Source organism: Pelmatolapia mariae, linkage group LG7 (assembly GCF_036321145.2).
Source record: "Pelmatolapia mariae isolate MD_Pm_ZW linkage group LG7, Pm_UMD_F_2, whole genome shotgun sequence".
Taxonomy (NCBI): domain Eukaryota; kingdom Metazoa; phylum Chordata; class Actinopteri; order Cichliformes; family Cichlidae; genus Pelmatolapia; species Pelmatolapia mariae.
This window is the reverse complement of record NC_086233.1, coordinates 56678509-56701147: the sequence shown is the minus strand read 5'-3', so window position 1 is coordinate 56701147 and position 22639 is coordinate 56678509. Positions and strand designations below refer to the sequence as shown.

Below are 22639 nucleotides of genomic sequence, written 5' to 3'. Positions count from 1 at the left end.
CTTTGACTTTTTTCATTACAAATATCAAAAGGTTGCCCTTTGAGGGCAAAATCTCCAGGATGTCACCAACTTTAAATTGTTTGTCCTGAAACGTGTTTTTACCACAAGATCTTTTGAACATCCAGCTGATCTGGGTCATATTTCCCCTCTTTCTTTTTTTTGTCTGCTCTTCTCCTGTCTAATAAATGTTGAGTAGGATTTTGAAGCTGGGGAACTTTGAGATCGGCTGTAGCAGTGCAGTGTGAAGAAAACATACCTTAGATTCAAAGAGGTCCCATAATAACTTCTTATTTTCAGTAGATTCACTCTTCACTGCTGATTTAATCACTTAAATTCAAAAAGATAAAAGCAGGTGCCTGCAGCTACATGCCATATTTCCAACTCAAAGACACTATAAAGCTAAATGGTAGAATTAAGTGAGTGAATCTAATCAGTATCGTCACCTTAAATATAAACTGATCTTTGTTACCCACGATCAGTGTCCTGTATCGCTGTAAACTTTGTCACTTACTGCAAATTAACCAGTGTAACCTGCCCCAGTGTTTTCATGCAGCCTTTGAATAACATGAAATTAGCACACACATTTGTTTTTCAAGTTCTTTCTCAAAGATATCATTCAGAAGCACATCGTGTATAGATCCACTATCTGATAAATATACGAAACAATAGGAGAGTACATTTGAGATTTAGTTTTGTAGTGTATAAAATATCAGCAGTCGTCCCGTTTTTGCTAACTTCTTTCTTGAGTCTTCCTCTACATTTCTTGACACCAGTTTAGTTCACAAACTGCTCAGAAACAGTTTCTGTGTTTTGTGATATTTGCTGAGCCGTTTGAAAAGTATTTGAGATTACCCAACACGAAAAAAAACATTGCTTCTCTAATGCTGAATTACTGTGACTGCAACTTTACACCTGCACCGTGAACACATGATCGGGATGAGAAGATAAAAGGGGACGTGTTGAAGGTGATGTCATTGTTTTTTATTACCTGAATTAACAAATTCTGTTGTATTATGCTTTAACCTGCCTTAACTTTAAAATTAATTAACTAGGAATTAACTAAAACTAGATATGAAAACATTTTAGTTACCTAAAATAAAAAACTTAGTTATTTGTTTTTCAAAACTTAAATGAAACAATGTTGTGAAATTGGGAGATTAACTGAAATAAAACCCCAAAACAACAAATTTAGATGAGATTTTTGTATTTGTTAGTTTTGTAAGATTTATTCTCACAGCTTGTCTGATGAGGCTTTGATGGATGCATTTATTGAGGCTTCAGATGTCTACAACACTGTGAGACTGCTTTCATAAAGTTCAGTGTTTTTATGGTAATACTTTTTTCCCTAAATCTTACCTCTGGTATATGTCATAAATACGATACTTAAGACAAAAACTACCCTGAAAATGATTTTTAAAAACTGCTTATTTTTAGTTGTAAACAATAAAATCTGAACTGAAACGAGCAAACCCACTCAGGAAACGAAATCAAACTAAACTGGATTAAAAACAAAAAACACAATTAAAAACTCCTTAGAAAATTCAAAGTAATAATAATGTTATTATAAAGTTGCTCTGTGGAAATCGTACTGAGTCTGAGAATTACCTGCCCAGGTGGTGGCCACGCAAACTCAAAACACATTAAAAATGCAACAACAAAAAATACAATGTAATATACAACGTCAGTAACATGTTATACTATACACAAACACCCTTATGATACCCAGTGTTGCTTTAAAGATAAAGAAAGGGCTGTTTTCTGCAAGTGGTGACCACCGTCCTGTCAAATCATAAAGAATCTGTAATAAAACAGAGAGATGCCTGATATAAAAGTGAATGCACTGCATCACTGTAAATAATGTTTTTGTTATGAATTTAACCCAAGAAGTGATGGAAACAAAATGGTGTGCATTTAACACTTTGTTCATTCGGACGTCATCTCATAAAGTTGTTTTTTCTTTTTACAAAATATAAAGTGAAATCCACGGCTCGTGACGAGTCACTGCATTAACTCTTTTCTCCTTGAAAGCCTGCTAGGACTCAAACCACCTGTTTACAGATTTATACTGAAGTGTGAAAACAGGGGACGTTGTCAAAAGTCTTTTTTTATTAGGGAAGGAGTTAAAGTACAATTTTAAGACATGTATTAACCTTTTAGAATTTACAGGTGTGACTAGTGATTACTCACAAACCATCAGCTGATGTTTGTGTTAGTTAAACGTATAAATGAGAATCAGAGCACAGTTTTATAGTTATCAATGCAGAAATCCTGATGATTTAAAGCCTTCTCGTAGAAAGAGCAAATAGTTTGTGCTCTGATATCAGTGCATCTTTATGCAGCTGATACACACACAGAAAATAAGCATTAAAATGTTCTAGAATTTATCTCATGGAACAATAAGTATCTTTTTATTATTATATATAATCAGCAGTGTACAGTTAATTTTTTTATATTTTTTAACTGATTTTTGGAAGATTGTAATTTTGTTGATCACAATCAAAAACACGAGTGACTGAAGTCTCTCGGTAGAGAGAGCAGGATGTCTCCTGTTTGAATTCAATGCGACGAGTGGACAGCTGGATGCTCGATGCAGCAGCTTTGTTGACGTTACCAGGGAGAGAGCAGCTTTAAGTCATATGATTTCCTCTTTAAAGTGAAGCCCTAATGCCACCAACTTGTCGTATGTGGCGTAACCACATACCCCCTACTCCCACGTACACACACAACTCTATTGGGGCCTTTTCACTGAACAAAGCAGAGCACATCCGTTTGTGCGGGCAGAGTGTGTGAGAATGGGATGGGTGGAAAAGGGCTCTTTTTAGTGGCTGCACCTGTCCTATTTTACGAGGCACTAATAAGCAGATAACAGTCACTAGGCTGGGAAAAAAAATGAGTGAGAGCCATTGAAATTAGGCTGAAATTAATTAGGGTCCTCCTCTGAAGTCCTGACTTTGCGTGGCAAGCATCTAGAGCTTTGAGAGTTGAGTCAAAAATGAAGATTTCCCTGACCTTTCACCCAATCCAGCAGTTCTTTCCTTCCTGTTTGAGCTCGATTTGATGCTTACCCCTGTCCTAACTAAGCGTGGCCCTGTGTCCGTCACCCTGTCCTGTGCGTCGGTGAGTGTCAGCAGTGGTGTCCACGCCTGCGCACTGCGAGTGAAAGTCCTTCTTTGCGCTCCATGGTGTGGTGAGTAATTCAGCCATAATCCGCCTTTCTCCTCTCCCCTCTTCTTTCCCCTCTCCTCTCCCCCTCTCCTGCGGTTCCATTCATATTCTAATCACAGCTTTCCCTTCTCCAGCTCTCAGGCACTCCATCAGAGCCCTCCCAGCCTCGGGTTTTGCACTTTTACTTCCCCCCCTTTGTGACCGTTCCCTCTTCTCAGAGGCATACCAAAAATAAGGTTGCAAAAAAAAAAGAGGTGAGAACTCCACCAAAACATTCACACTGGTGCAGTTTCATCATGTATGGATGTGTGTTGCGCCACAGCTCTGGAAAAGTTACCACAATAGTGCTTTGGGGGGTTTGAATGAGGAGTGAGGAGCAGCACAAATGCAGGCAACAAGTGTGTGAGGGATGTGAAGTGGGAGTTAAAACCAGAAGGAAAGGCAAGAGTGGTGGTTGTGTAGAGATGTATGTTTATTCGGAGCTAGGGGGTGTATAAAAACGTATTAAATGCCATAATGGAAGACGGGGAGGCCACAGTGTTAGGACTGCGTAGATCTAAGCCTCTTTTTTTTTTTTTTTTTCGTTGGGAGGGAGCTTTTCTTATTCAAAACAGCCCCACAAAAGACTTCCAGTGAGCCTTGCCACATCCCCATCTGACTTGGGGCCATTCATCAGCCTTCCAAGCCTATCAATGACATGTCCCCATCAGGGCTCCTATAAAATCAGCCCCTTTCCCATGAAACATCAGCAAACATTTTGACGGGTCTGGCTTTCCCCCCGCTGGATTTCTGGAGTCTCTACCCCCCCGCCCCACACCCTCACCCCCTTCCTTTCCACCCTTATTCCCACCTCCCCTCCTCTCCTCCGCCAACACCACCCCTCTCTTGGGCGAACCTCAGATCCTCAACATCTCCTGTGACGGGCAGTGGTCACGGAAACACAGAGCTAGACGAGGGGAGAGCCGCTGAGGAGGGGGAAACGTGCGCTAAGCCATTTTCTTGGAGGAGTCAGTGTCGTTGATGGGAAGAGGATGCATTGCGGGCTGCTGGAGGAGCCTGACATGGATTCCACAGGTCAGTCCTGTTAAACTCTGCCTGCCTTGGATATGTTGAGGAAAACCAGCTTCTATTCACATTGTATGAGTTTTCTGCTGCGCTTATGCAAGTCTGGAACTTTCTCTGCAGGCATTCGGGTGAACTGTCCGGATGCTCATTAGCTTTTTAAATTTCCGAAATTACTTACGAGGGAGTGTTTTTGGTCCCACTCACTTACGGGAAGATGCGGGAGACACTTGATTAGAGAAAAGCAGGAAATGGACCTTCAGTCTCCACACTTGGTTTCTTGCTGTTAATTTTTAAAGTCAAACTAGAGAACTTGTAATTATGAGAGCAGCATTTAAAAACACAAGTGTACATCACAGTGCACCTGCTTTTCTAAAAAAGTTTATTTACTAGGTACAAAACTGCTAAAGCAAGACATTTTTTCAGGTTTGAAACAGGTTTTTACTAAGAATTTATCACCGAATTTATTTCCTTATGGTAAGAAACCGAGTTTCTTATGGTAAAACTGAGTCCTCTCTGCAACGTTAATGACAAATCTAATTATACACACTTTCAGGCAATTTGTTTTTTTTTAATGTGATTCCTTAATTGTCATTTAGCATAGTTTTCAGGATGATGCAGTTTAGTCCCGAATGTGTGCTCATAAATGAGCGAACATCCGTTTTCACTTGTTGATCAAATTTAATCCAATTATTTAGATCCCCAACTTATCTGTTCTTGTGGCAAATGAAGCTTGAGATCCGAGCCTCTGTGGAGAATTAGCTCCACTTCAGAAGATTCTCTTTTTCATTTCCAGGGGTTTTTTTAAGCTAGAGAAAGAAGCCAGTGCAGACGGGAACTGATGAGACACGATGAGGACCTGGAAATGATGTAATTTCTGTGTGATGCTATTTACCATCTGTCAGTGCTACAGTGTTATAACACTGTTAAAGAGTAACCTATAAATACCAAAAAACCTTTCTCCTCTGGAGTTTTTAGAGGGGTTTTTTCTAGACAGGATTTTAAGAGCAGTCACTCTTTTTTTTTTTTTCCTCAGCACGTGCTGAAGATTGAAGTAGCCACTCTTCATCGAATCTTAACTTTTAAAAGTTTTTATTTTGCTCAGACAGCGCCAGCAGCTGGTGCTGTGAATGTTGTCACTTGCAAACGAAAAAAGGTTCAATAACTTTAATGTGGAGGGATTTCCATTTGTTTCAGAGCCTAAAAGTTTGGTTTAGTTTTGCATAAATATGTCGGTGACTTTTTCCTGACACATCTTAGTTTTTATGCTTATAATTCAGATTCTCTGTTTACGACATGCAGTTTAGCTCTAGACTTCCTGGTAGAGAAAAAGCTGTAGCTTAAAATCAAAGCAATTTTTACACCGAATTAAAGTAAAAGAATTTTGTCAATGCCTCTCATAAAAATAGTTAAAGAATTAGAATTTTTCCACTCTACCCGGCTGTTTCTACATGAAAGCCTTGGTGTTTTGCTGCTGCTCGCTCACAGAAAGCACACCAGTTGAGCTATTTCTAAGTAGAAATTAAAACAGGACAATGGCTTCTATTCCACCAGACTGCTTCAGTAATGTGCACAGGCTCTTTTAAGCAAGTGTGTATGCTCGTAGTCTCCTGAGAACAATGCTGGATTCCTGCCGTCCTGGTGAAAACATGTCAAATAGAGCCAGGGCTGCGCTGCTGCCCATACAATCGATTGTTGTCAGCTCACCCTGTCACATTAGCGACATTTAAAGTGTCCTGTATAGCCAGTGATTTGCAGTGTTTATGCAAATACAGCTTTGGCTCTGTTCCACTGCAGGATGACATTAGTCACTTCACAAAAAGAGATTTTTAAATGGGTGGGTTTTTTTTTTTGTTAAATTAAAAGTTAATTTAAAAAAAAGAACAAAACTGAATGCAAGTATAAACTAAACATTTTTTTAAAACTTATTTGTCATTTTTTAATTTTTTAAAGTCATTTCTAAGAGCTGATCTTTGGTCTTTTTTATAGAGAGCTGGATTGAAAGATGCCTTAATGAGAGTGAGAGTAAGCGATACTCCAGCCACACGTCTCTGGGGAACATGTCCAATGATGAACGTAAGCAGGACCGACTGTACTTGCACTGAATCCTCTGTCTGCACGTAGCTTTTAAACCTCAGAAAATGTCATTTAGCCAGAGAACAAATGATAAGTATATGTTTGTGCCACACTTCTGTCATTTTGCTGTAATTACTTAATTAAGCCCTACGTGTGCTGTTTATTCCAGATGAAGAAAAAGAAAATAACAGAGCCTCGAAACCACATTCGACACCCGCTACGCTGGAATGGTAAGTTATTAAAAAATGTTTTCTTTTATCATTTAAAGAGAAAAGCTGCAACATGTCAAAACACAACAGCCTATTTAAAATATTAAATATACTCTAAAATTAATGTAAAACTGATGTAACCAGTCCTTTAAATCAGCCACTCAGAAAAGAGTCTGTTTTATTTTTTTTAAAAATTAAATAATGTGCACATCAGAGCACTATTTTTTCATTGTTTTAATACTGTGTTGTCTTCATCCTGCACATTCTGTTATTATTTTCAGTAAATTTGAGTTCATTTAAATTGTCTTAAATGTCACCCATACATACAGATGATGAGTTTCTCTGCACATTTTAGGGAAATTTACTTTATATCTGCTTAGCAGCAACAAATAATTGCACCTGCAGCCTCAACATGCACCACAATTCATTCATATCATGTATGTATGCATGGAATACCAACTCCAATTGTAACAAGTGTGCTTAAAATTAGAGAATTTAAAGAGAATAATTTTATACATCAAATCTCCTGTAATAATATTGAACTTTTTTTTACTTTTCATATTGAGTCTCTTTTTATTTTGTGTCATAAGTAAATGAGTGATTTAATTAAACAGAAGAAAAGCAGTCTAAAAATGTTATAATGTATACTGTATGCTGTATTAGGAAATTGTCAAGAACAATTTTTTAACCTAAAATAATATATTGGGTCATGTGACTGATCACAGTTTGCATTTGATTTAAATTTTAAATCAGTAAAATGGCTACATTTTAAGAAGACTTAAATGTAGCTGTTTTACCAAAAGCAGTAAAAATGGATCTAATTCAAAAAACAGTTTCTAAGTAAATAAACATTTATCTGAGTTCATACTCAGCTTCACTGAAACAGCCAATCAGCCAAGTCTTTTAATACAGAGGTCTACATACAGTACCCAGACACATACAGTACGGTATGGCATATTACCCAGCATTAAAGTGCATTTAAGAGGTAATTATGTGGAGTAATAAATGAGGTCTCAGAAGCTTGGAAAACCATGGGAAACATTTTTTAAATAAGTGGGTTCAGGCTAATAATGACACTTTTGTTCTGTAAATAATAATAAAAGTAATTGCAGCAGTTTCAGGATTTAACGTGTAGTTCAACCGTTTGAAAGGTCAAATTTACTTGTATTTAATCAGTCTGTTGCGTCTTGATGGTGTTTTTTTATACAAAGTGGAAATAGTGCTTTCTTCTTCTGATTGTTGTTAAAGAGTTACAGATATCACATTTAAGCGATTTGTTTGACTGCTGCACCAAAAACAGGATTTCTTAGGGACAGTTTTTACAAACGTGAAAAAAAAATCAGGCTGACATTCATACCACATTCATACTACATTCATACCACATTCATACTACATTCATACTACATTCATACTACATTCATACCGCTCTTTTTGCTTAATTCCTGCGTCCTCTGTAAACACATAGAAAACACATAGCAATTAAGTGATAATCTTATTGGTTAATTTAAAAATCTTTTCTAGATTAAAGAGAATAATACAGGGGCTGTGAAAAACTTCACTGCAATATAAAAGTGAACTAAAAAAAGGTGAACTACAAACAGAAAACAATAAAAACTACTAATTGTGATGCTGGTGTACCTCAAGGCTTAATTTTAGGTTGTTTTGTATTTATCGTATTACCTTTTCTTAAGTTGTTAGATTTACACAAATAATATGAGGGATGAAATGTAGAAATGCAGATGAGTTGTGATGTGTATTTCTTAAAAGTGAGTGACACATTCAAATATTTGAGTTTGGAAATGGGTTCTGAAAAGCAACGCTGAAGTATTGAAGTCATTGCTTTGTTGAGCCACTGGGGGCAGAATACTTGAAAGCATCTCTGAAATGCTAATTACGTCAGAAGTGTTCATGTCTCCTGTGTTGGCAAACAGTTAAGAACACAAATGCTGCTTGTGTAAATAAGTGCAAATATTTCAATGTGAATCATTTAAAAATTATGACGCGCTCATTGTCGACGATCAAAGATTGATGAAATATGACGTCCAGTATTGGGAACACTGATAAACAGCTGTTCTGCTTTAATGTGAATTTGTTCACTGCAGCTGTTAGTGAGACGAGGTTGCAGGAAAAATGGATGTTGCAACTCCCAAGGGAGTAGCTGTTGTCTTTGTTGATGTCTGCGTTGTCATGCCTTGCGTGACAACCCAATGCATGGCTGTTCCATAAAACAGTTAGGGCTGCTGGGATGCAACAGACAGTTTGCTTTATAATAAACACTGCTATAAGAAAATACAGGGTTAAATCTCTGCAATAATGCATTACACTGGAAGTAAGATAACGATTACCTTGATGTAGATGTTTAATTTATATTGTGTCCTACTTCTTTCTTCTCATCTTTGAACTGTATTTGAGGCGGTACCCTAATGGCATATCTGCTTTAATCTGTCTTCTTAATAACATAAACTCTAACATCGTGCAGTTTAATATCAGATCACGGTAATTTTTAAACGCCCTGTTCGTCGTAAAACCATACACGAGCTTCCAAATGTCCGCCTGACATTTCCCCCATTGTCATTCACAGGCTAGAAGAAAACTACGAGATAGCCGAAGGTGTGTGCATCCCCCGAAGTGCCCTCTATATGCATTACCTAGACTTCAGCGAAAAGCACGACACGCAGCCTGTGAACGCGGCCAGCTTTGGAAAGGTGAAATGCAAACTTGAATAGTGATGAAGATCAGACAGTGTGGAGAGTCAACAGTCACATCTATTGTAGCTCTAGAAGGAGTGTTTAATTTGTGAAATGCCTTCTCACTATTATTACTACTTTCTTTTAGTTTTCACTGTTTTTAATATTCAGGTATGAAGTTAAAACGTATAGCTGATGTTGCAGATGCACCACAAATCGAGGCGGTCTTCTGCTCAGTCAGCCGCGAGCGTTACGCTGGGGCCGTTGCACGCCTGGGTCGGTTTTTGTGCGGCTGTGTTGAAGTTATATCAGATCAAAACTCAGTGTGAAGCAAAGCTCTCGCTGAACACATAATCTAGAGCCAAAGGAGATGTGCTTTGGTCTGTTCCCACAACCCCAAGAAGTTCCTCAGCCTTCCTACCCCCAGCCATCCCCTGTACCCTGGACTCCAGCCCCAACCCCCAACCCGGGCCCACCCCCGCCCCTCCACAGCTCCTGTCGGAAGATATTGAAAAAGAGAAGGGGCCTGGATTAATGTGTAATTAAAGGAAATTTGGAAGGGTGAGATGTTGCGGAATGTTAGATCAGTGGCTGGAGCAGTGTGGGGTGTCCTTTAGGAAGGCTTCATTGATTCAGGACAAAAAAACGAGAGAGGGCCCGGACTGCCTCCCTGTCTGCTCATTTATCAAGCGGGGCCTGACAGAAACTTCACAGCTTGGCCTCTTTTTTCATCCCACACAATGGAGAGCTACACTGTTTGCTAAAGTTTCTGCACCAGGAGCTGGACCGAGGAGCCAATCTCTTTGGACAAAAAAAAAAGAGAGAGACAGAGAGAGAGAGAGGAAAGGTGGAAAGGAGGGAGTGGAAAAGGAAAAGAGGGAGAGATGGAGTGAGGATGGGTGGGTGGAAAGATGCAGGGAGGCTGTAGATATGGGGGTAAGGGAGGGGGAGTAATACCCATGGATGTCATAAATACATAGACTCTGGAAGCTTTTCTTCTGCATGGCGCTCCCTGTGGATATGACTACAAGACCAACTTTATTAAACACTCTCTCACCAAGAGCTAAAAATGAAGTGCAGCGTATTCTGTTGACTTCTGCGTGCTGTAAAACCATATTATACAATAATAACAAGTAAAATACACACACCTGCTATAGAGGTGGTTCCTTATGTCGCCTCTTTACACCATCTTTTCTTTTTCTTCCGGTTTTATCCAACGCAGACAAAAACACATATAAATATTGTGAATCTATACTTACTAACAGTATTTCTCTCACAATAAACAGATCATAAGGCAGCAGTTTCCAGCACTGACTACCAGACGACTGGGAACAAGAGGGCAGTCAAAGTAAGATGTTTCAGGGTTTTTATGTTAGAGAAGCTGAGTCAGTTCCTCAGTTTAAAAACATTTAAAAACCACATGTTTAGACTGCATTTTGTGCTTTGCTGACATCTTATGTTCTTGTAGTTTTCCTTTTTAAATTTTTTTTTTTGTCATGTTCTTCCTACACTTTTATTTTATTCCACTCAAGCCTAAACCTGTACTGATTCGTTCACATGCTTTGTTAATTAGTGGATATATTTATTTGTAAATTGTCTAAAGTGTCTTTGAAAAGCAATATGAAAGAACTTATTGCTTTTCTGATAACGTACTTTTGGAAATATTCACCTAAAAAATAAAAAACAAAAGACACGTATTCAAAAAGCAAATTTTAAATTGAACAATAAAAAAAAAACTAAATCACACTTTGACTAGTAGTATTATTATTATTTTGCAAATAACATATATTTTAAAAAAAGACATAATTTTCAAAGTGATCCTCAAACGTCCTTGCCACTGATCTGTCCGTCGTCTCTGCTCCTCAGGTATCACTACTATGGAATAGCGGTGAAGGAGACCTCCCAGTATTATGACGTGATGTACTCCAAAAAGGGAGCAGCGTGGGTGAACGAGACGGGGAAGAAAGAGGTCACGAAGCAGACAGTGGCGTATTCACCGCGCTCCAAACTGGGGACGCTCCTGCCAGAGTTTCCAAATGTCAAAGACCTAAATTTGCCTGCCAGCCTGCCAGAAGAAAGGGTAAACAGGAGTTTTAAAAGTCCATCCTTCCAGCGCCCCCCTCAGCCCCCTCCTCTCTTCACCGTTCCTTGCCATCTCACCAGCTCTGCGCCCCCTCTGGCTCTTTTATCTGCCCCGGGAGCTTCAGTGGGTTTGCGTTTAGAGAAGGACCTTGAGGATTTATATGCTGGCTCCTCTCTAACTCTTAATCTTTTGGGGGAGATAATAAGATCTAGCAGTGGACAAAAGGACAGGCACTAGCTGTCCGGCTTTTAAAGGGGGGCCATGATTTTAAATGGTTTGTGTTTTGCTGATCTCTAAAGCTTGTTTTATATTACTCCGCTCAAGCCTAGGCCTGTAACATCTATTTATTGGCTCCCATGCTTTGTTCAAGATTTATCTTCTTGTTTTTGCAGCATTTTTTTTCCCAAAGAGAAAAAAAAAGCTATTAAGTTTGTTATGCAATTAGATTAATACCCTGCTGTTGCCCACAGGTGTCAACCTTCATCATGATGTACAGAACACACTGTCAGAGGATACTGGACACCGTTATTCGGGCCAACTTTGATGAGGCAAGGCCTTTTCTGTTTAAAATAACCACTTTAAAGTCTGTTTGAGCACATTCCGTGTTTGCCGATTGTATGTTTGTAATATCGCGTCGTGTGCAACGGCCACAGGTCCAGAGCTTCCTGCTGCACTTCTGGCAGGGCATGCCGCCCCACATGCTTCCTGTCCTCGGCTCCCCTACGGTGGTGAACATCGTCGGTGTCTGTGACTCCATCCTCTACAAGGCCATCTCAGGGGTGCTGATGCCCACCGTCCTGCAAGCACTGCCTGATAGGTGAGAGTGTCCCTCTACTGCAGCTCAGAGTTCGTCATGTTGTTAACAGTCATATCCTGATTTAACCTCTCTTCTTGTGGTTTTAATATCTTGTGCACAGCTTATGCAGCTACACTTTTACAGTGTGTGTCTTGTAGGGTCACGTCATTCCATTTCTGATGATTTGCAGGCACATCTTCAGTTTAAAAGTTATCAGCTGTTTGGAAACACAATTAACTTTATTTACCGTGATGTGTAAAGGCGGGGTGGCTCATTTTCTAAAGCTTCAAAGTTTCAAGTAAAGTCTCATCTGGAAGACAAAACAAGAAAGACGTGCTGAGAAAATTAAATTTGAGGCAGAGTCTTTTGTGAAAAAACGAACTGAACAGTCTTACTGAGGATCAGTGCTCAATCCTGAGCTCCGAAATGGTTTTGAACTCGTGGTCCGCTCTTTATGTTTTGTTTTTATGGCCCTAACAGTTAATTAGTTCTTTAGTTGTGACCCTTATTAAATAAAATCACGTGTTTTGTCTCAGGTACTAAATGTGCTTCATTTTCTCCTCATCTGCACAGTTTAACTCAGGTCATTCGAAAATTTGCCAAACAGCTCGATGAGTGGCTTAAAATAGCACTTCATGACCTTCCAGAAAACCTGAGGAATATCAAATTTGAACGTAAGCATAAAATATGCCAAAGTGATTGTTTGCTTCTTAAGCACGTGTGGATTTTATAGGGTAACTTCTCAGGGATTTATTGTATTTTCTTCTCCATTTGTATTTCAGTATCGAGGAGATTTTCTCAGATCCTAAAGCGGCAAACATCATTAAACCATCTGTGTCAGGTGCCTATCGTGGTCTGAATGTTTTTTAATAAAATCCATATGAAAGAACAAAGCTGATAAGGGATGTGGGTATGCTTAGATTTGTCATATTGTTGACTTATCTGTCCCAAGGCATCGCGGACTGTGATAAACAGCGCCGACATCACCTTTCAAATGCTGGAGGACTGGAGGAACGTGGACTTGAACAGCATCACCAAGCAGACACTTTACACCATGGAGGACTCGCAGGAGGAGCACAGGCAGCTTATTATCCACTGTAAGTCACCCTGACTCACCCAGACGGGCAGCGAATCGCACTTTACTATGACGTGAACGACTCGCCGGGGGACGGTCATTCCCACGGCCGGAGTCAGAGCGTTAATGACGGAGAGCAAAAGGTTAAACAAGTTCAATCTGCTCTCAAACACCCTGCGGAGCATCTCCAATTCCCTGCACCCTCGCGCCTCTGAATCGGCCCTGAAGGGGTCAGAGGTCACACATACGTAGAAGCTGCTGTGTGAAGGTGAAGGTGCTGTTTGTGTTCTATGTAACGCTCCCTTCTCTCGCAGTGTATCAGGAGTTTGATCGTCTGCTGGAGGAGCAGTCGCCGATCGAGGCTTACATCGAGTGGCTGGACTCGATGGTGGATCGCTGCGTCGTCAAGGTCAGACAGCTAACAGACATTATCCCCTGTTTTTGTGTGGTTGTTTAGACACTTCAGTGTAAGCTGCACAGGTGAAAAGTGCATATGTTTTTATAATCCTCCCCTCACTGAGACACCTGTGGCTGAAAGCCCTCTTCCCTCTCTTCCCTGCAACTCTCTCTTAAACCGAGTCACTTAGGTTGCGATCCTCCCAGTTAATGATGTCTTCAAGCTTCCCATTTGCGTCCATTATGTGCCAGATATTGCCTTGTAAAATTTCCGTCTCCGCGGCAACGTCTTGGACTGCTCAGACAATAGTTCAATGGGAAGGCGTGTCCCCGGGGGCAAATTAAATAGTTGACTTGTTGACATGTTTTTCGTTCCTGAGGGTTAAGCCCCAATACGGACCCGGAGGTTAATTCTACCCCGGCGTCCCCACCCTTCCCCCCTCTTTTCTCATGGAAATGTTCTCTCTAGGTGGCGGGGAAGAGGCCCGGGAGCCTGAAGAAGGTGGCCCAGCAGTTCCTGCTTATGTGGTCGTGTTTTGGTACCAGAGTCATCCGGGATATGACCCTGCACAGCGCGCCCAGCTTCGGTGAGCTCCTCCTGCTTTTCATGCAACAGAAAACACACAGCGTTGACAGTCGTTTTATTTACTGTGTCATCCATGTAAACTGCTGAAAATAGCTCCGCTAATAATATCTTTAGTGAAATTTGAGGGTTTTTTAAGTATAAGTTTAGAGTTTCCTTCACTTGCTCATGATTTTCACATTTAAACGCTAATATGAGCCAAATCAAACTGAAATAAAGAGATGAAATGTCTCTTAATTGGAGCTAAATGCTCGTTTAATGATTCCTCTGCTTGCTTAGCTTCGACTTTGAGACGAGAGGGAGTAGGCACGAGTGAAATGGCTGCTGCTTTAACAGCTTGCTGTTTGCGGTAAGCGACAAGCAGTAAAAATTAAAGAAAAGAAAATGGCTTTTCTCTCCCCTCCTCTGTCCCTGTCTGTGAATATCAAAGACACAGCTGGTTGCAGTGTTTTGATAAAGCAGGTCTCTGTGCACAAACAGCTAATTAACAAAGGTCGCCCCTCCCCTCTCCCCGATGCGTTTGCCTGTCTTTTCCCATTTTATGACCGGTCAGTGTTACACCCGGCTCCCCTCAATGGCCACAAGTGTTTATTATGCACACGGCGGCGGCAGAAGCGGCCGGCACAATGACACAATTGTGACACTCCCTCACATGCTCATCTTTCGTGCGACCCCCGGGGTCAGCTGACATATTTCTGGCACTGACTCGGTACACGGAAACAAGCGCGCTCGCTCCTTTTTAATAACAGCGGCCCTCCTGTCATGCCTGCAGGATGTGATGTCATCATCTCAATGGTTGTAATCAGTTACATGCTGGACAGATGTTTGTTTGGTTTCAGCGACTCGCTGGGACCGTGCCACTCTAACTCCAGATAAACGCTTCTACTATCTGATTGTGCTTTCTTGTATACGTCTGCAGGCTCCTTCCACCTGATTCATCTCATGTTTGACGACTATGTGCTTTACCTGCTGGAGTCCCTGCACTGCCAGGAGAGAGCCAACGACCTCATGAGGGCCATGAAAGGCGAGGGCAGCACAGGTGAGCGCTCCATCAGCACAGCTGTTTGGTAACGTGACTACATCAGTGGACATTTCCAACACCCTGAACTTAACTCTGACTGTTTGGATGATCCATAATCCTTGATGGCAAACATCTTCCTTCAGCTAAATGATAGAAAAGCTGAAGTTGGCTTACTTTCCTCCGATTCCAGTCTCTACAAATACCCAAACAAAGGCACGTTTTTATATAAACTTCTCTGACTTTTAACAGTCAAATCAGTGGTGTTGTTAGTTTATGCCACACCTACAGAACCTCTCAGTGATGCACCTCTGCCACTTCCTCTGTAAAGGATTATCCAATTTCACTTTTCCTCGATTGCAGATGCTTCAAAACACAGTTGGTGCACATAAAAGACAGCACATCGCTCCTGTTTTAGCTCAGTTTCTACCTCCAAAACACAGAGTTGATTTTAAATGGTTTTCATTTGGTTTTAAAGCCCTCCAGGTCGGGCCTTTGCTGTTCTTGTCCCCAGGCTCTGCAGTAGTCTCCCATCCCACGTAAATCCTCTCCAACCAACGTTTTCATGACCTTTTATTGTTGTCTCTAATATCAGGTTTAATTTACAGATGTTTAATTTTACACTATTTAATTTATTTGTCATATTTTGGTCATTAGTGTCATTTTTTTTACTTTACTATTGGAAACATGGAATATAAATGCACCTGCCTGGAAAGCACTCTGATTCTTTTAAATGTTCAACATAAATACAGTTAACTTGAATTTTAAAAATCTGTTGAATATGTGTTAAATGGAAAAATAACTGTTTTATTTATTTATTATTCTTAACTTCCAGCTTAATTGATTTGTTTTACTTTTGGGTCATTTATTATGTATTATACTTTAAAAAAACAAAACAAATGAGAATAAATTAATTGAACACTTGTTAGTCAACGCTCAACATTATTATCAAGTAATATAAGGAAGCTTGTTTTCACAACTGGAAAAAATGTTATCATCCATAAGTAAAAATTTCCATCTGTTATATCAAAAATTTTGACTTATTCTCAAGTTTGACTCAAGAAGTTGAACTTGAAATTTTGACATAGCTCTGCCTGGAAACCATACGTTTGCACGTACCCAGGGAGATTTGCGCCCTAAATGTTGTGGTGACTGTCCAGAAAAGCCTCCAAAACACCAGCAGAGGTAGTTTATTCTTACCTGTCCAGGAATTTACTGTTGTAAGGTGTTCCTGTTCATTTCTCTCATTTTAAATGTTTTTTAATCTTATATATTATAGAATAAAATGTATACACTTGTTTGCAGTGACCTTGTAGTGATGAATCATTTAGAATGAGTCTGTTTTCTGCCACACAAAAAGACTTTGTTGTCTAACTGCAGATTTGTTCTGGCTCTTTAACACAGCATCCCTCTTTGCATTAAACTGTCTAACCGCCTGTTTCCTCCCGACACCTTCAGCAGAGAGAGAGGAGGAATTTACGCTGACAGAAACCGCCCCCGCCTCGCCGTCTCCGGGATCCTACTCTCCCGCTCGGTCAGTCCACTCTGTCAGCGTCTCCTCGGCCAGCTCTCCCACAGCAGCCGTGTCCCCGGAGTACACCGGAGTACCTGCCACGACAGGTGAGACAGGACTCGCGTACAAAAAGCCCAGAATAAGCAGAGTTTAACGTAGTTCCTCTGCGCCAAAGCGTCTGTCTCTGTGTCCATATATGTGTCTACCAGGCGCTGTTCAGTCATATACCTGGTCCCTTACATACACAGTGACAACAGCAGGCGGGGCCGCTCCAGAGGCCGGGCAGCAGCTGTCCTGTATGAGGAGCAGCGCTCCCGTACCCCCTCCATCTTCTGCCCACAGGATGCCAGTCTACACCCACAGGGAGGAGCACGGGTGATTACAAAATTATTGATCATTGCAGTATTAAAATACATTCTCAATTTATTTTTTGGATTTATTATATTTACTAAATTTCGACTGTTTAACTCCATTTTAGGTATACTGGTAGCTACAACTATGGCAGTTACGCCAACCAGCATCCTCACTCCATCCAGAGCCAGTACCCAAGTTTGGCCCACGACCCAACGATCCCAGCCCCGCTCCACTACTCCGCCTACCACCGTTCATCTGCACAGGTCAGGCTCGGGGATAGGGTTTGGTAGCAGATCAGATTAATTCAAACTGGTTTATTCAGGTTTTATATTAATTTAAGGACCTGTTAATGTTAAATAATAAAAGTATTAGGTTTTAATAATAAAGGAAAATAAATGAAACACTTGTTAGATTCCAAAGATAAAAAAAACACTCTGACTGTTTGGATGATCTGAAATCCTGGATTGTATCTATGCAGTGATAGGACACTTTTAGACTTTCACAGCATGGAGGTAAAACTATGATTTAAACTGTGTAAAGTAACTCAAGTAAAGTAGCTAAGTAAGTCATAAGTATCAACACCCCAGTATGAAAATACTGGGGTTTAATACCTTGTGTGAATGTGTGATGCCTAACTGCTACTTAACCTTTATGCATTATATGAGGCTGATATACTACATGTGAAAAAATATGCAGAATCTAATATACTAAATGTGAGGATGAACTGACATCAGCATCTGAGTTGTCCTTTTAGGGGAATAAATAGGTTTAAATATGACGCTATTTAAAAAAAAAAGAAAAAAAAAAAGAAAAGGAAAGAAAGGTTATTTGGATGAGATGGAGCTGCTGATGTTACAGCTCGTGTACTGAGTGAGTTTTACTCTTTTGGTGGCAATTTCCTGTCAAGGGTCCTCCAGCCTCTGCTGCCTTTATAGAGGGAGGAGATCAGCTGGGCCTCAACGCTCGCAGTGTTTCTAAAAGTCCCTGAATCACCCTCTCCACACAGCGGAAGCAGACAGTGAAAGGTGGCTCGGCCAGGGCCAAGAGGGGGCCCTGCTCTGTTACTTCTCTTTCCAGCTCTCAATAGTCTCTTCATCTGTCTGAGCCAGTGGACACGGAGCAGGGCAAGGGGGCGTTTATTAAAATATTGTTATTCAATGGTCTCTTTTCTGCTTGTGAACAAGAGGCAGCTGAGCCGCCTGTTCTGCACTGACTGTCTTTTTCCATGCCGTGATCCCTCATAATGGCTTCGACTGTCGTGTTTATATTTAGTTAAAAAAAAGGGGAAAGGGTCTACTTCCACATTTTTTTTTAGCCCCGTCTGAGCTTAAATAGGGCACAATGCCTGCACTTTGTCACTGCGAGAGGTTGGACATGGAGCTGAAACGGTCTGAAAACTTTGCCGGATCCCCATCTGTCCAAAATATTTTTGTCAACAGGCAGATTTGGTCTGTTTGAGGTCAGTCACCACAGGCAACAGATCACACACACATGCACACACACACAAGGAGGGAGAGAGAAAAAGCACTTTTTTGGGTGAAACCCTCATTTTCTTAAGTGGCTTAATTTTCTATTTTGACCACTGTGCCACAACTTGTGAAGCAATTTCCCATGACAGGAAATTACCAGCAGCAGGGTCAGTTCAAACCCAATATTTTATGCTTAATACGGCATCAAATGAGATATCGGCCGGGTCGTGGTCACTTTTCAGGACCACGAGACCTGTGGAAAAGGGAATTTGAAGGTTCATATCACTCTGGCAGCGCAGAGAGGGCAGCATTTAAAAGACTTGCTGTCAGGAAGAGAGTTAGATCAGGTATCCTAACATTAAGGATGGAAACAGATAAAATCCACGCAACAGCTCCTCTAAAGCTCGCCATCACTTGGGGATGACTGGTATAGTTTACCAGTTAGAAGATTGGTGGTCTTCTTCGAGCCTTGGACAAGATACCAAACCCTGAGTTGCCCCCGATGGTTCCAGCGAAGAGTGACTAACTAGAAAAAGGCACTTTGAATAGCAGTCAAAGCCGAACAGCACCATATAAGTGCTGCTCCATCTTCTACTTAACTTAACTTATCCCCCTCCTTTTCCTCTCCACAGTACCAGCTCAACAGCCAGATGTCCCGAATGGAGCCGTGCCTGATGGGCAGCACTCCTCGGTTGCACCCCACACCTGTCGCCCCCCGGTGGCCAGATGTGTCACCTGGTAACAGCTGTTACACCAGCCCGCCTATGCATTCGTCCCGCTATGCCACCTCTGGGGATATGTACTCACCCCTGGGCCCACGCAGGAACTCAGAGTACGAACACTCGCAACATTTCCCCGGCTTTGCCTACATCAACGGGGAGGCCACCACCGGCTGGGCCAAATAGCCTTAAATCTGAGAGCTGTGAACACTTTCCAATCAAGCGCATGAAAAAAAGGGAACGGAGACTAAAATGCGCCAGCGTAAGGTAAAACGAATCATGGCGTGGATGTTCTGACAATTTTAAAACACGCATTACATCAATCACATCCAATGATTGGCTGCAACTTGTGGGGAAGTTTATTAAAGTTTCTTCAGCAGTCAACGGAAGAAAAACAAAATAAGATTGCAGCAAAATCATTTTGAGAGTGCAATGCTGCTGCCAAGCTGTGCCTTCGATTTAAGGAATGTACACCTCTGCCAGAGTTTCCCTCATCCGCGAGGTCGGGCGCACACGCGGTCCCACCAACCCGCCCGCCCCTCCGTCAGTGATGTCAGCGACTGACGGCTCTGCGTGCTCTAAGCTGTACAATCTCAGTCTCCTCTTGTTGCTCAGCAGTATCCTGTCGTGAACCCTCTGCAGCAGATGCTTGCACTGCAGCTCGATAATGATGATGATGGACTGCACTGCCTTAACATTCTCCTGGGATACATCACAGGTGACCGATATAAACTCAAGAAAGACCTTGATGGGTGTGTTAAGGTTTCTTCATCTTGGATACTTTTTTTTTTTAAAATGATGAACGATGTGACTTAGAAAGAAAAAAAGTGTATTCTGTCGCAAGCCTTTCTGCTGTTTTTCTGTGACTATATAGCTATACACACACACAAACACACACATATATATAAATATATATATATAGTATGTATTTTCTGTAACTTTGTAACATGGTGTATCCTTTATTTTCTATGTTACTATTGGTACTTTGTTCTCTGTTTTGTATCGCTAGTAAAGACGCATTAACCTAGGGTTGTGTGTTCTATATAATGCACTCAAAGCTACTGAGGACCTATTACCCTATGGGTATTTATAAAAAGGGAAAAATATCAAAGTGTACAGTAACATGAAGTCTAGTCACTTTTCTGTAAATAAAAGCGCTGGAAACCATCCGTGGTGACTGTTAGACTATCGCAGTTAAAACTGGTGTGTATGTGTGAAATATGTTGACACATAAATTTAAAACCGTGAGATATTCTTGTCAAATGTCTTCTTTTTTTTAATCTCTTTTTTTTCTGGAGGGAAGGGGGGGTGAGGGGTGTCAGTGCGTTGTGGTACCTACTGAATGATCACAGCATCAGCGCTAGAGTAAAGTCTCGAGTTAGCCTCTTTCTAAACTGTTTTACATCGTATTCATTTAAATTAAATCATCTACTGCCCAAATACATTAATCCTGTAACTGCTATTGTGTTGTTTTTGAAATTCCCTCATTCCTCTTTATCCATATGTCACATTTCCAATCCTCGTGCTGCTGCAGAAGTAGAAATGTTTCCTGAATTGGATTTTCCTTCTCGCTGTCCATGCACCGACACAGTGGGGGGCTGGGCGAGCAGCAGAAAGGCCACACTGCAGAATGGGTTACATTTCTAAGGACTGAATGTCCCTGCTGTGCTGGGGTCATTGCACTTCAGTCCCGTAACCTTTGACCTCTGACCCCTGTCCAGTTTGTATTTATTAGGGCGTAGATCCTCTGTGTTATATCTGATTCCCAACAAGAAACTTTGAATAAAGAAAACTTCTTTAAAGACACACACAAAAAAACGCCAAACATAAATATATAAATATATATATTAAATATATATATATATCATCGATTTAATCAGCTGACCTGAGTGTCAATATCAATATCCGCTGGAGATTTCAGACTGAGATCTGTGATCCTATCAGCTGTGAGAAATGTGCTGCCACAGGAGGTTTCATCTTTGATATCACCAAAGGACCACTTACACAGTTATTATAGCAACCACATCCCTTTTTGTTTTTAGAAATACATGAAAATTAGTTCCTTTCATAAACCACATCAGACTTCTTATGCAGTCCAACAGTTTGTGTGAAAGTCAATCGGGAATACTGTATTATAATTAGAAAAAAACAGCTAATGAGGAGAGAAAACATTGAGTCTATGAAGCATGCTTTAAACTGAGGTGCACAGTCTCAAAGCAACACAGACTACACATAATAATAATAAAATATAATTTTAAAAAGTGAAACAAACACAGTTGCCAGCCACTTTACTGAGTACACCTGTTCAACTGCTTGTTAAATGTCTGGTTGTTGGTGCCAGAAGCGCTGGTAAGAGTATTTCAGAAACAGATTTTCTGCTGCGACAAACACACAACCATCTCTTGGGTGTAGAGAAAATGGTCCAAAAGTTTGAAAATAATGATCAGCAGTTCTCTGGGTGAAAATGTCTTGATTGCATCAGAGGTCAGACTGCTTCAAGTTACATGAAAGCAACAGTAACTCAAATAAACACTCTTTTAAATCAGGGTATGCAGAAAAGAATCTTCTGCATACGACGGGCGACATCAGCAGAAGACCACCACTGATGCCACTCCTGTAAGCTACAAACAGGAAACTGAGACTACAGATGACATGGGCTCACTAAATTTGGATGATAGAGGACTGAAAAAAATGTTGGATCACCTGATGAGTCTTGATTTCTGCAGCAAAATTTGGATGGTAGCATCAGACTCTGATGTATTCAACATGAAAGTATGGATCTATCCTGCCTTGGATCAGTGTTTCGGGTAGCTGGCGATGTAATGGTGTAAGGGACACTTTAGACCCTTTAGTGCCAGCTGAGTATCATATGTGGGTATTGTCACTTATCCGTTATGACCACAGTCTACCTATTGATGTTACAGTTAGATCTAAAATTAAAATAAAATAACTGAGATGACTTTGTGAACTGAAAAAATATTTTTAAAATTAATTGATTGCAATCCTGATGAGGTACTGATGAACATGTTTCACTGATGAGCAGTGAAACCAATAAAATTGATCTAAAACAAGAAAAACTACTCTGGAAACTAAAATTAATAATATCAAAACCTGAAAATGACCAAAATGAGAACGAATTTTTCCTCTTTATTATTTCGATGAGAGTAAACATGACTTGAAAATAAAATGTCAGAGACAGAGTCCGGTTTTATGGGGGCTTATTGGTCAGCAAACTGATATTTTTCCAGATCCGACACACTTTGGTCAAAATTTGTTTTCTCAAATTCCAAATGAATTTAAGAATTTCACGGGTTTTTTTCTTTTTCTTTTTAGTTTTTCCAGTTTTCTAAATGTTTATTAAAGTTATACCTGTACTTGGATTCATTCATTCTACACGTCTTTGTTTATACGCAGAATACACGTCATGTATCCTG

The 22639-nt window shown here is 40.6% G+C and overlaps 1 protein-coding gene across 1 annotated transcript; it reads left to right on the top strand.

Moving 5' to 3' along the window:
- The first annotated feature begins 4195 nt into the window (after positions 1-4195).
- rfx4 (regulatory factor X, 4) lies at positions 4196-20009 on the top strand. Its single transcript, XM_063481178.1, has 18 exons — positions 4196-4239; positions 6217-6303; positions 6473-6533; positions 9094-9217; positions 10486-10547; positions 11066-11279; positions 11753-11830; positions 11936-12099; positions 12652-12752; positions 12861-12919; positions 13031-13175; positions 13468-13562; positions 14019-14136; positions 15052-15171; positions 16609-16770; positions 16873-17038; positions 17142-17280; positions 19119-20009. Exons 1-18 carry the CDS (start codon positions 4197-4199, stop codon positions 19389-19391), a joined length of 2211 nt encoding a protein of 736 aa, XP_063337248.1. The 5' UTR covers position 4196; the 3' UTR covers positions 19392-20009.
- Positions 20010-22639: the final 2630 nt, after the last annotated feature.